At 43.0% G+C, this 13,611-nt stretch overlaps 1 protein-coding gene and 1 long non-coding RNA gene across 6 annotated transcripts in view; one reads left to right on the top strand and one right to left on the bottom strand.

The window, feature by feature from the left end:
• UBE2W (ubiquitin conjugating enzyme E2 W) overlaps positions 1-1,404 on the bottom strand; it is a 124,900-nt gene extending 123,496 nt beyond the window's left edge. For 3 of the 5 annotated variants that reach the window (XR_005833614.1, XM_040625539.1, XM_040625540.1), the window contains exon 1: positions 1,260-1,404. Coding sequence is in view for 4 of the 5 variants with exons in the window: in XM_040625539.1 (XP_040481473.1) it covers positions 1,260-1,361 (102 nt within the window). In the remaining variant the exon portion in view is untranslated. The remainder of the gene's footprint in view (positions 1-1,259) is intronic. The other 2 variants (XM_008710808.2, XM_008710807.2) reach the window with 2 other exon arrangements.
• Positions 1,405-1,458: 54 nt separating this feature from the next.
• LOC103681264 overlaps positions 1,459-13,611 on the top strand; it is a 64,832-nt gene continuing 52,679 nt past the window's right edge. Inside the window, exons 1-2 of the long non-coding RNA XR_573249.2 lie at positions 1,459-1,654; positions 3,057-3,206. This is a non-coding gene — a long non-coding RNA (uncharacterized LOC103681264). The remainder of the gene's footprint in view (positions 1,655-3,056; positions 3,207-13,611) is intronic.

The following is a 13,611-nucleotide window of genomic DNA, read 5'->3' on the forward strand; positions in this document are numbered from 1 at the left end:
AAAAAAAAAAAAAAAAAAAAAAAAAAAAAAGGAGGGTGGGGAGTATAGGAAGACTTGCCTATTCTTCCAGAAACAAAAGCACTAAATCCTTCCAAGAAAAACGTAGGTCTCTTTAAGATGCTGTTAAAACTCTAAAAAGCACTCAGCTGCCACTCCAAACAACAGTTCTACCTTCTCTTCCTATATGTTCTCATTAGAGCTAGTCTTCATCTGTAAAATTAAATGCAGGCTCTAGATAATGCAGAGTCAATCTTTACAAAACTGCAATTATGGTTGCCATCTTTGCCTGAAAAAAAAAAATCAAACTCCCTGGATTTGGAAAAAAGGAGTATATTAACTTGGAAAGCCAGAAAATCATGAACTGCTAAGTCAGGCAGATATGACACAGGTTAATAAACGCCTCCTACCAAACTAAGATTCCACTAAAGATCTAGGGAAGAAGGGCAAAGGGCTGTAGCCTTACCGCGACCACAAGGGTGGGGCACCGTAGGAAAAAAAAATTTTTTTTTCGAGGGCGAGCTATCCCGGAGGTATAAGGGAGCCGGTGACTCAGATCTCGGGAAGATTGCCTATTAGGCGGCAAATGACGTTGATGGGCCAAAGGCAGCTTCGGAAGAGCGACAAAGTGAGCTGCCGGACTAATATGTTCTTTGAGAGTGCGAAGACTAACAGAGAAAGGTACCCACGGGGCAAAGGATTAAGAGTCAAAGAGAGAAGAGCCGAAGGGCCGAGCAGTCAGGGAAGCTGGGCGTGGGAGGCCTGAGCAGAGGCCGCGAAGCGCTTTTGCAGCCAGCCGCCCTCTCTCGGAACGCCTTTTCAGCTCCCCCACACTCAGCCCCTCTCAGGGCCGCCCTTGCCCCAGCTACAACGCCGTGAGCAGCTGTTTCCGCCTGGCCGGGGACCGCGGAGAAGGCATCCCTGGGGCGGGCGGGCAGAACAGCGTCTGTATGAGCAAGAGATGATTACGAGACCACTGCCGCGGAACCAGCGCCAAACTTCGCCCTTTCCTCCCTAGCCTTTATTCCCAACTTCCCGGCCAGCTGGTGTCCGCTTCGACCGACCGAGGACCCCCCTCCCCCGCCCTTCTTCTCGCCACCTCTCACCCCTCCCCAACGTCCTGAAGCTGGGAAAGGGCTGGCCACCAGGGCCGCTCCCGATCCCGTCCGGGTGCTCCAGAGTCCCAGACGCCGCCCCCGACAAAACGCTTGCGTCCTCTCGGCGGCTCCCTCGCCCGCCCAGATGCTGCAAACTCCACTCACCTGCATTGACGCCATGATGGAACCATCCCCCCAAGGCCGGCGAGGCCAGAGACGCAGGGGGCGGAGCTGCCGTGCTCGCGTCACGCCGCGGGGGCCCAGCATCCTGGGCGCCGGGGGCGGGGCCTCCGGTGGGAAGGGGACGGCGGGAGGGGATTGGCTGGCGCGCTGGGCCTCCGGGGGGGAGGGGCAGGCGGGAGCGCGGTAAATGGCGTTGTTGGTACCCTCAGTCACATCAGCTCCTCGGCGTCCGCGGCTACCTCACCCGCTACTCCGGCCGCCTAAGAAACGCCGCTCCTCGTCTGACCTGGCCACGGTTGTTTTTTTCTCTGTGTACCCTAAGATCTTGATGATCTCCAGTCCCGTGGGGTTTTTTTGTTTTGTTTTTCCAACCACAGGTATCTGGTTTGAAGATTTTTTTTTTCCCCTTTCGGATGTCTTCTCCACACCACCATACCCACTTTCACACCCTTGGGGCGGGATACCACTTACCGTGGGGCTGCTTTCTTGTCTTTACGGTCTGGAAGCCTTCTCATATTCCTAATTTGGGGGAGAAAGACACGGATTTCTTTGTACAATCGGATGAGGATTGAGAGCAAAACAACACATTGATATTTTAAACGCAAGGGTAGGTTTGTAGAGCTGAAACTTGCCTGAAAGGGAAGAGAAATTTTTTTTTAAAGATTTTATTTATTTATTTATTTATTTGACAGAGATAGAGACAGCCAGCGAGAGAGGGAACACAAGCCGGGGGAGTGGGAGAGGAAGAAGCAGGCTCATAGCGGAGGAGCCTGATGTGGGGCCTGATGTGGGGCTCGATCCGGTAACGCCAGGATCACGCCCTGAGCCGAAGGCAGACGCTTAACCGCTGCGCTACCCAGGCGCCCCGGGAAGAGAAATTTTTGAAGTTTTTCTTTTGTTCTTGTGCTGTTGTCTCCCCTTTACCCCAGCCTGTCAGTTTTAAACTTCACGTGTGTCAATAATAGTTATGGTTGTTATGGCATTCACATTGGTTTTGAGATTAAACGCTAGACGTGATTTTTTTTTTTTTAATGTACCAGTGCACCTTATAGCATACACTTACACCTTCTATTACGTCTGGACTTACCGACCTAGGGATGTATTTGAATAGGGAAAGGTGAGCATTCATAATTTATTCTGGGAATGCACCAGTTCTACCAAACTTTATCAGAAGCTACATTTTAAAAAGCTATCCAAAACTGAAGATTTCATTGGTTAAGAGGAAAATGGAAGCCAAAGGCTTGCACCTCATGTTCTTAGTTCTATCTTTTAAAGATTTAAATGGCTGATACATTGAGTAGAAGGCTTTAACTTTAGCAGAACAAAAGCTTGAAATCTGTCATTTTATTAAGTTGGAGCTCTTTTTAGAAATTTCTGTAAGATTTAAAGATAAGAGCAATGCAGGATATCATCCTTCCCATTCTAAAGATAGATTATTATGGGGGCGCCTGGGTGGCTCAGTTGGTTAAGCGTCTGCCTTCAGCTCGGATCATGATCCCAGGGGCCTGGGATTGAGCCCCACATGGGGCTCCCTGCTCAGTGGAGAGTCTGCTTCTCCCTTTCTCTTTCCCTCTGCCTCTCACCTGCTCATGCTGGCTCTCTCTCAAATAAATAGAATCTTAAAAAAAAAATCATTATGTTCTCTGGGAAATTCCCTAATGTAAAATGTGTTCAAAAAGAAAAAAGATCTTTAAAATACACCAGTTATCCTATAGTACAATATTAAACCAACTACTCTTCATCGATAGAAAGTTATATTGGTTTGCTTTTTCCTCTTAGAATTCCACTCTATTGCCAGAAATGGGCTGGTTTTCCCTTTGTTGTGCAAAATGACGGTGTCCTTGAGGAATGTTTGGAGGCTCTTAGCAATGAGGAATCATCCAGAAGCATAACTGGTGTCAGCTCAGTTGTGTTGTCAACATTTCAACTGTGAGTAAAACCCATGTATCCCAATGAAAGAGGAAAGCTTTTCCATATATATTTTCTTCCGGAGATCTTTATCCCTATGATCTCAGAAAATTGCTCCAGAAGATCAGGTTTTACCATCTAAAGTTCATTTTATTGAAAAGCTGATTCTTCTTAAAGTGTAAGTGACGTCAGATGACCCCACAAAAAAAGCATTATGACATCATCAGAACTAACAACCTGCCATGACATACTAATGAGAAAAGGGAGTTAACAGAATTCTTAACACTCCTCACAGTAAAGTCAACATCTGCTCCCCTAGGTTTTATGTGTGTTAAAAACAACCTTCAGGCGAGGGAAAATTGAGTACCAGTCATAATCTTTCCTGAGAAATATTAAGTAGTATATGCTTACTATCTTCTTCATTTTTTTTTTATTAATATATAATGGAAAGATCCTGATGTACTCAGGAGCTAAAACAATGGCTTTCAGATAGGGTGGAACATATAATATCTCCAGAGAGCATGAAATTTTTCTATCTAAAACATTTGACTATACAGTGTTTGGAGACAAGGCTTACATATTTCTTTACAGTGTGGGGCTTACTATCACATAGGCAAAAGGCAAAATGTCTGACAATACCAAAAGTGGGGTGGAGCTCTCTATAACAGCAAAATCGGACAATTACTTTAGAAAACAGTTCAACAATAGTAGAATTAAAATTTCCCTTACCCTTAAAGAATCTTTTTAATAGCCTATTTACAATAAAAGATACTTAAGAGACATATTAAGCCAATCCAGTCATGTCAACCTTGTTTGGATCCTGATTCAAACCAACTGTAAAGAAGATATTTTTGAGACAACTGGAGAAATTTAAACATAAAGTGCATATTAGATGATATTAGGGGATAATTATTATTTCTGTTAGATTTAATAATTTTTTGATTTCCACATCAATTACAAATGACCATCATGTTCAAGAAGGTGATTCTCCCTCCTTTCAAAAACTACCCCCACCTCCACCTCCCTGGAGGACAAAAAAAAAGAGGGCATACAACAAGCTATGTATGTGCCTGAGGATGTCCCGACCAAGGCAAAGGTAGAGTCTGTGACACAGAGGACTAAAAGCAGCTGGACTTTCTGGCAGGAAAGGGGAGGAAATATGGGAAACCAGAGTCTAGTAACTTGAAGAACTCACAAAGTGATCCCTGGGCAAATGCTGCAATATTGATAATATAATGTGATTTATGAATGTTTGAGTTCTAGTGATTCACTAGACTGGAGAGTTAGGAGCAGTCCTGTGAGAATCCTCTTGTCAGAGGGTGAAGAGGCAGAGTTGAGAAGTCTTTGCTTGAGTGTGTGTCTCCACAGATGGTTTGTTCATTGTCTCCTACTGGCTGATCTCATCACAGAAATGTCGGTAGTTCAGTAACCATTAGCTTGTTAACTGGATGTTGGAAAAGGCACCAAGCTAAGAATCCAATGCTTGTAGTCTTGTCCTAGCTCTGTCATTAGCAAGCTTGGTCAGGGATCTTAATCTCTCTGGGTTTATTTCTTTATCAATAAAATGAGCAAATCAGATTGCATAATCTTCAAGTTTTCTTCCAGATTTCAAATTCCATGTGCCTAGTGGAGATCATCAAAAATTTAAACATGTCCAAAATACCATCTTAAGAAGTCTAAGATAAAATGCAATGAGAGTGATGTACTATTTTGAATTTAAAAATCACATTTATAGATATACTAGCAATGAACTTGACTTCATTGTAATTTATGTAGACATACTGGGGGGCCTTAGTTAACAATTTTAAAATGCTAATGTAATCTATTTGAGCTATAGATGGGATTTAATGAAATAGCAAAACTCCAGATTCACAATTTAGAGTGGTACTTTAAGAAAAGCATAACCCAAACTTAGTTATTTCATGTGAATCTCCTAATAAAGGACAAAGAAAGTTAGCAAAATAACAAAGGGTTTATATATGTGACCTAATCTATGTGACTTATTCTACATGTCAAAATAGTTGATTCACATACGTATCTGGCTTGTAAATAGAACTGTGAATCAAGAGAACTTTGTCTTCCCTTTCCTCCCTTTCCCTATCCCTCTAGCTAAAATTCTTTTTTCCAGGTCTGCAGTCCTTGAGCACATTCCTTGTTTGCTTCTCCCCTAAACCTCTTACCAAACACGTTCTTAGCAAGTTATCCTTTTTTTTCTTTTTGTCCACGGACCCACTCCACAGAAAAATACGCATAACCATGAAATTTTGTATTTCAAGGAGGTACCTGACCCTCAGAAGTTCATCCCTCAGCAGAAGTATATAAACCTCAAGATAAGAATACTTTTACTGAAGAGGTGACCATCACTATAAATACCAACTCAATCTCTTGACCTTTCAAAACCTGTCTATCTTTTATGTAGACATAATTTCATAGCTCTTTTTTTCTTTTGTTCACTTAATTATTTTCCTGTCTTTCTGAAAAGCAGGGTGCTATGTGAAAAGCTCAGATTAGGAGCCAGAGGAGTTAAATGCTTGCCTTGATCCTTCTGGGGGTGACACTAACGTTATTTAACAACAGATGTGGCACAGATGTAGCAAAGTTACCAACCAGGAAGAACAGAAGCTGCTCAATGTTGGGTCAAGAGCCTGGATGCTCCTTGCCCTGTGGACCAGATACTGTAATTAGATCATAGGGAAGTCTGGAGTGATTCAGAGAATTGAAGGGTGATTCTTTTGGGGATTTGAGGGAAGTGGATATTTACTAACCACTATTGAAGTATTTCAGTGTTTTTTAGAACAGAAATGTTCTTTTTTTTTTTTAATGATTTTTTATTATATTATGTTACTCACCATACAGTACATCCCCGGTTTCCGATGTAAGGCTCGATGATTCATTAGTTGTGTATAACACCCAGTGCACCATGCAATACGTGCCCTCCTTACTACCCATCACCAGCCTATCCCATTCCCCCACCCCCCTCCCCTCTGAGGCCCTCAGTTTGTTTCTCATAGTCCACAGTCTCTCATGTTTCATTCCCCCTTCTGATTCCCCCCCCCTTTCTTTATCCCTTTCTTCCCCTACCGATCATCCTAGTTCTTATGTTCCATAGATGAGAGAAATCTTATGATAGTTGTCTTTCTCTGCTTGACTTATTTCACTTAGCGTTATCTCCTCCAGTGCCGTCCATGTTGTAGCAAATGTTGAGAACTCGTTCTTTCTGATAGCTGAGTAATATTCCATTGTATGTATGAACCACAACTTCTTAATCCACCCATCTGTTGAAGGGCATCTCGGCTCCTTCCACGATTTAGCTATTGTGGACATTGCTGCTATGAACATTGGGGTGAATATGGCCCTTCTCTTCACTACGTCTGTATCTTTGGGGTAAACACCAAGTAGTGCAATGGCTGGATCATAGGGTAGCTCAATTTTTAACTTTTTAAGGGACCTCCACACTGTTTTCCAGAGTGGCTGTACCAACTTGCATTCCCACCAACAATGTAGGAGGGATCCCCTTTCTCCACATCCTCTCCAACAATTGTTGTCTCTTGCCTTGTCTATTTTTGCCATTCTAACTGGCGTAAGGTGGTATCTCAGTGTGGTTTTGATTTGAATTTCCCTGATGGCTAATGATTTTGAACATTTTTTCATGTGTCTGTTAGCCATTTGTATGTCTTCATTGGAAAAGTGTCTGTTCATATCTTCTGCCCATTTTTTGATTTGTTTATTTGTTTCTCGTGTATTGAGTTTGAGAAGTTCTTTGTAGATCTTGGATACCAGTCCTTTATCTGTAGTGTCATTTGCAAATATATTCTCCCATTCCGTGGGCTGCCTCTTAGTTTTTCTGACTGTTTCCTTGGCTGTGCAGAAACTTTTAATCTTGATGAAGTCCCATAAATTCATTTTATCTTTTGTTTCTCTTGCCTTTGGGGATGTGTCATGAAAAAGGTTGCTTTGGCCGATGTCGTAGAGGTTGCTGCCTATGTTCTCCTCTAGAATTTTGATGGATTCCTGTCTCACATCGAGGTCTTTCATCCATTTGGAGTTTATTTTTGTGTATGGTGTGAGATAGTGGTCAAGTTTCATTCTCTTGCATGTAGCTGTCCAATTTTCCCAGCACCATTTATTGAAGAGACTGTCTTTTTCCCACCGGATGTTTTTTCCTGCTTTATCAAATATTAGTTGCCCAAAGAGCCGAGGGTCCATTTCTGGGCTCTCTATTCTGTTCCATTGGTCTATGTGTCTGTTTTTGTGCCAGTACCATGCTGTCTTTGTGATCACAGCTTTGTAGTACAGCTCGAAATCCGGCATTGTGATGCCCCCAGCTTTGTTTTTCCTTTTCAACAGTTCCTTGGAGATTCGGGGCCTTTTCTGTTTCCATACAAATTTAAGGACTGTTTGTTCCAGTTCTTTGAAAAATGTCCTTGGTATTTTGATCGGGATAGCATTGAAAGTGTAGATTGCTCTGGGTAGCATGGACATTTTAACTATGTTAATTCTTCCGATTCATGAGCATGGAATATCTTTCCATCTTTTTATGTCTTCCTCAATGTCTTTCAAGAGTGATTTATAGTTTCTAGAATATAGGTCCTTTACGTCTCTGGTTAAGTTAATTCCAAGGTAACGTATGGTTTTTGGTGCTATTGTAAATGGGATGGATTCCCTAATTTCTCTTTCTTCGGTCTCGTTATTCGTGTATAGAAATGCAACTGATTTCTGAGCATTTATTTTGTATCCTGCCACGTTACTGAATTGCTCTATAACTTCTAATAGTTTGGGAGTGGCTTCTTTTGGGTTTTCCATATAGAGTATCATGTCATCTGCAAAGAGAGACATTTTGACTTCTTCTTTGCCAATTTGAATACCTTTGATCCCTTTTTGTCGTCTGATTGCTGTTGCAAGGACTTCTAGTACTATGTTGAATAATAGTGGCGAGAGTGGGCATCCTTGTCGTGTTCCTGATCTTAAGGGAAAGGCTTCCAGCTTTTCCCCATTGAGAATAATATTTGCAGTAGGCTTTTCATAGATGGCTTTTATGAGATTGAGAAATGTACCTTCTATTCCTACACTCTGAAGGGTTTTAATCAGGAAAGGATGCTGTATTTTGTCAAATGCTTTTTCGGCATCGATTGAGAGGATCATATGGTTCCTGAGTCTTTTCTTGTTGATATGATGTATCACGCTGATTGATTTGCGAATATTGAACCACGCTTGCATCCCAGGTATGAATCCCACTTGATCGTGATGGATAATCCTTTTAATGTACTGTTGGATTCTATTAGCAAGTATCTTGTTGAGGATTTTGGCGTCCATATTCATTAGGGAAATCGGTCTGTAATTCTCCTTTTTGAGGGGGTCTTTGCCTGGTTTGGGGATCAAGGTAATATTGGCCTCATAGAATGAGTTTGGTAGCTTTCCTTCTGTTTCTATTTTTTGAAATAGCTTTAGGAGAATAGGTATTATTTCTTCTTTGAATGTTTGGTAGAATTCCCCAGGAAAACCGTCCGGGCCTGGAGTTTTGTTATTTGGAAGGTTGTTTATCACTGACTCAATTTCTTCATAATTAATTGGCCTGTTTAAGGAATCAATTTCTTCCGGTTTCAATCTTGGTAGTTTATAGGTTTCCAGGAAGGATTCCATCTCTTCCAGATTGCTTAGTTTATTGGCATATAGCTGTTGATAAAAATTTCTAATAATCCTTCCAATTTCAATGGTGTTCGTCGTGACCTCTCCTTTTTCATTCATAATTTTAATAATCTGGGTCCTTTCTCTTTTCTTTTGGATAAGTCTTGCCAGTGGTCTGTCAATTTTATTGATTCTCTCAAAGAACCAGCTTCTAGTCCTGTTGATCTGCTCTACTGTACTTCTGGTTTCTGCTTGATTGATTTCAGCTCTAATTTTGGTCAACTGCTTCCTCGTGCGTGGATTAGGCCTGTCCCTCTGTTGCTGTTCCAGCTTCTTGAGGTGAGAATATAAAAACTGCATTTTAGATTTTTCTATTCTTTTGAGTGAGGCTTGGATGGCTATGTATTTCCCCCTTAGGACTGCCTTTGCAGTATCCCATAGGTTTTGGACTGTTGTATTTTCATTCTCATTGGTCTCCATAAATTGTTTAATTTGATTTTTGATTTCCTGGTTTATCGAGTCATTCCTGAGCAGGATGGTTCTTAGTCTCCAAGTGTTTGAGTTTCTTCCAAATTTTTCCTTGTGGTTGAGTTCCAATTTCAGAGCGTTGTGGTCTGAGAATATGCAGGGGATAATTTCAATCTTTTGGTATCGGTTGAGACCTGTTTTGTGTCCCAGAACATGGTCTATTCTTGAGAATGTTCCATGGGCATTAGAATAGAATGAGTATTCTTTGGTTCTGGGGTGTAGTGTTCTATATATATCTATGAGGTCCAACTCGTCGAGTATGGCATTCAAAGCCTTTGATTCTTTGCTTAGTTTTTGCCAGGGTGTTCTGTCTATTTCTGAGAGTGGAGTGTTGAGGTCCCCTACTATTAATGTATTTTTATTTATATGTCTCTTTATTCTGGTTAAGAGTTGGCTTGTGTATCTTGCTGCTCCCCTGTTGGGGGCATATATATTTATAATTGTCATATCCACTTGTTGAATACTTCCCTTAAGAATAATATAGTGCCCTTCTGCATCTCTAACTATAGTCTGTAGTTTAAAATCCAATTTATCTGATATGAGAATTGCTACCCCAGCTTTCTTTTGAGGTCCATTTGCGTGAAAGATGGTACTCCATCCCCTTACTCTCAGTCTGAATGCATCTTTGGGTTCGAAATGAGTCTCTTGTAGACAGCAAATGGATGGGTCATTTCTTTTTATCCAATCTGCAACCCTGTGGCGTTTTATGGGATGGTTCAAACCATTTACATTAAGACTGATTACTGAGAGATATGATTTTAATGTTGCCATGTTGCCAGTAAAGTCTTTGTTTGTATTGGCTGTGACTTTCTGTTCTGTATCACTCTTGGGGCCTTTTTACTTTTATAGAACCCCCCGTAATATCTCCTGTAGGGCTGGTTTCGTGGTTACAAAATTGGTTAGTGACTGGCGATTCTGAAATGTCTTTATTTCTCCATCAATTCTGAATGACAGCCTTGCTGGATAAAGGATCCTTGGCTGCATGTTTTTCTCTGAAAGAGCTTTAAATATGCTCCCCCAACCCTTTCTCTCATTCCAGGTCTGTGTAGACAGGTCTGACGTAATTCTGATGCTTTTGCCTTGGTACGTGAGAAATTTCTTTGCCCTGGCCGCTTTCAATACTGTATCCTTGCATCTAATATTTGCGAATTGCACTATGACGTGACGTGGCGTAGGTTTGTCGTGGTTGAGCTTGGGAGGGGTCCTCTCTGCCTCTTGGACACGAATGTTTGTTTCCCTTGCTAGATTAGGGAAGTTTTCAGCTACAATTTGTTCAAATATCTCTTCTAGACCTCTGTTTTTCTCCACCCCCTCGGGGATGCCGATGATTCTAACATTGGATCGTTTCATTGAGTCAGTAATCTCCCGTAACCTACATTCGTGGGCGTGGATTTTTTTAAGACCATCTTCTATTTTCATTTTTTCCTCTATTAACCCATCCTCCAATTCACTAACCCGTTCCTCTGCTTCTGCGACCCTGGCCGTCAGAGCCTCTAGTTTTGCCTGCATTTGGCTCATAGAATTTTTAATTTCTGTCAGATTCGCTCTCATTTCTGTCCTTAGGGATTCTATATTCTCAGTAACCTTTTCGTTAATAGTTTTTTCAATTCTACTCATCATTTTGACCATCGTTACTCTGAATTCCATTTCTGATAATTTGGTTACATCCATATCCATTATTTCTGTGGCAGAGGCCACAGACTCACTGTCTTTTCTTTGCTGGGGGGGGCTTCTCCTTCTTGTCATTCTGATGAAGAGAGGTTGCGGGGTTTCCAGAGCCCAAATTATTGACTGGGTCCCAGGCCGTGCCCCTTGTTTTATAGGGATCTTAGGGATGTGGGCTTCTTCTTTAAAGATTTTATTTATTTATTTATGTGGCAGCCAACCAGCGAGAGAGGGAACAGAAGCAGGGGAGTGGGAGAGGAAGAAGCAGGCTCCCAGCGGAGGAGCCCGATGAGGGACTCCTTTCCGGAACGCCGGGATCACGCCCTAAGCCGAAGACAGGCGCTCAATGACTGCGCCACCCAGGCGCCCGGGTTGTGGGCTTCTTGATTTTTCAGCCTGCCTTCTGTGTTCTGGGGGAGGGGCCTGCCACGCCGATACTCAGGCAACCCTGTTTGGGTAGAGTCTCCGCGTCCCCTGCGAGCGGGGATGGGGATGGGCACTCCCTAAGCGGGTATTTCCAGGCTTTTGTTCTCTGGCGGCTTTCCCTGGCGGTTTGCTGTGCCTCTTCTGAGGGTCAGAGCAGCAGCGGCCGAATTTCAGCCTCTGTCACAGAACAGAGGGATTGCGGCCCGTTCTCCACTGATGTTCTGGCCACTTTAACTCTGTTACTGTTGGTGCTGCTCAACCCTGCAGCGTCCCGGGATGTGCGCCCCACACCCGGCGTCCCAGCCCTCACTTCCAGGGCCGGCGCGTCTCTGTCCTTTGTGTTTCTAATGCCGCCAGCCGCCCCGCGCGCGCTCCCGGATCTCCCGGTCTCAGTCTGGATCCTGTGAGCACACTGGGACTCCAGAGTTCTGCGAGATGCCTGGTGACGCGCGCACCCGCTCACGGTCTCAGTCTGCTGTTTTACGGGTGCCGTCCTCGAGCCCCGCCCGCTCTCCCGGGCAAGTGGCTACCGCTTCCCGGCGCCCGAACGCGGCGGCTCCCTCCCCCTTCCGTTTATCTTCCGATATCTGTGCACGGTTTCATGCTCCCCGCTTCGTACCTCAATACTCAGCGCTGGAGATGTTCATTTGTAGAGATCCAGATGCATCTTCCTGCGTCTCAGGCTGGTTCCGTGGTTGTTTAGGCTGGTCTGGTACCTATCCTGCTCGACTCGGGGGACCAGCTGAAAAAGGTGTCTCCTACTCCTCTGCCGTCTTAACTCCCTCTAGAACAGAAATGTTCTAAAACTGGATTGTGGTGATGGTTACCCAACTGTATAAATTCACTCAAAATTATTAAGTAATTATTATGAGTGAAGTTTATGGTATATGGATTATAACCCAAAAAGCTATTTTTTTAAAAAAAAATTTTAAGTGATCTCTATGCCCAACTTGGGGTTCAAACTCATGACCCCAAGATCAAGAGTCACATGCTCTATAGCTGAGCCAGCCAGCCAGCCCCCACCTCCCCAGTAAAGCTATTTTTAAAAGGGAAAGGCATTTCAAGATTTTAACACACCCATACGAGTAAGTTGTGGCTAGTCTTTGGACTGGCTCTCCCATTAATGGTATGAGACTGAAGGCTGATCAGGTATCTCCCTGCATCTGGATTTTTTCATCTGTAAAATGGAGAGTCAATGATTTCTTCAAAGCCTTCCAGATATGTTATTTTCCTTGTCAAAAAATTCCATAATTGTTTCATCATAATTCATATTACCCTCTTTTCACCTGCTCATAAGGCCTTCATTGCCCCAACACATATTTATCCTTCTTCAACTGCTTAGGAGGGATGGCAGCCCTACCAATTTGTCCTTGCCAGATAGTTCTTTCTCATCCTACTTTCTGCCTTGCTTCCCCATTCCATTTTTGTGCTCCCTTTTGCCTGATCTCTTACCATGTGTTAGGAATGGCACTAGACTTAGAATCAAAAGGCCTCCATTTGAATCCTAACTCAGCTACTTCTTAGTTTCATGACCTGGAGTCAGTCATTTAAACTTATCTGAATCTTGGTTTTATCATCTGTAAAATGGAGACAAAATGCCAACATGTGGTTTGTGGTGGAGTCTAGGTGAATAATGGATGTGAAGGAGTTTTGTGAACTGCACAGGACTGTATGGGTGACAGGAAATAGCTGGTTTTTCTTCTGAATTACTCTAAGTTCTCTCTCCAGTGGGCAGATGACATGTTGCCTAGAGATAAGAAGTAGGGTGTACAAAGATACCGATTAGTGAAAAGAAGGGGCACATGCACCCCAATGTTCATAGCAGCAATGTGCACAATAGCCAAACTGTGGAAGGAGCTGAGATGCCCTTCAACAGATGACTGGATAAAGAATATGTGGTCCATATATACAATGGAATATTACTCAGCCATCAGAAAGGATGAATACCCACCATTTACATGGACATGGATGGAACTGGAGGGGATTATGCTAAGTGCAATAAGTCAAGCAGAGAAACACAATTATTATACGGTTTCACTTACATGTGGAACATAATAGAGTGGAGGACATTAGGAGAAGGAAGGGAAAAATGAAGGGGGGGGGATCAGAGTGGGAGATGAACCATGAGAGACTATGGACTCCGGGAAACAAACTGAGGGTTTCAGAGGGGAGGGGAGTGGGG

The sequence above is a fragment of the Ursus maritimus genome, unplaced genomic scaffold, assembly GCF_017311325.1.
Source record: "Ursus maritimus isolate PB19 unplaced genomic scaffold, ASM1731132v1 scaffold_9, whole genome shotgun sequence".
Lineage (NCBI taxonomy): Eukaryota > Metazoa > Chordata > Mammalia > Carnivora > Ursidae > Ursus > Ursus maritimus.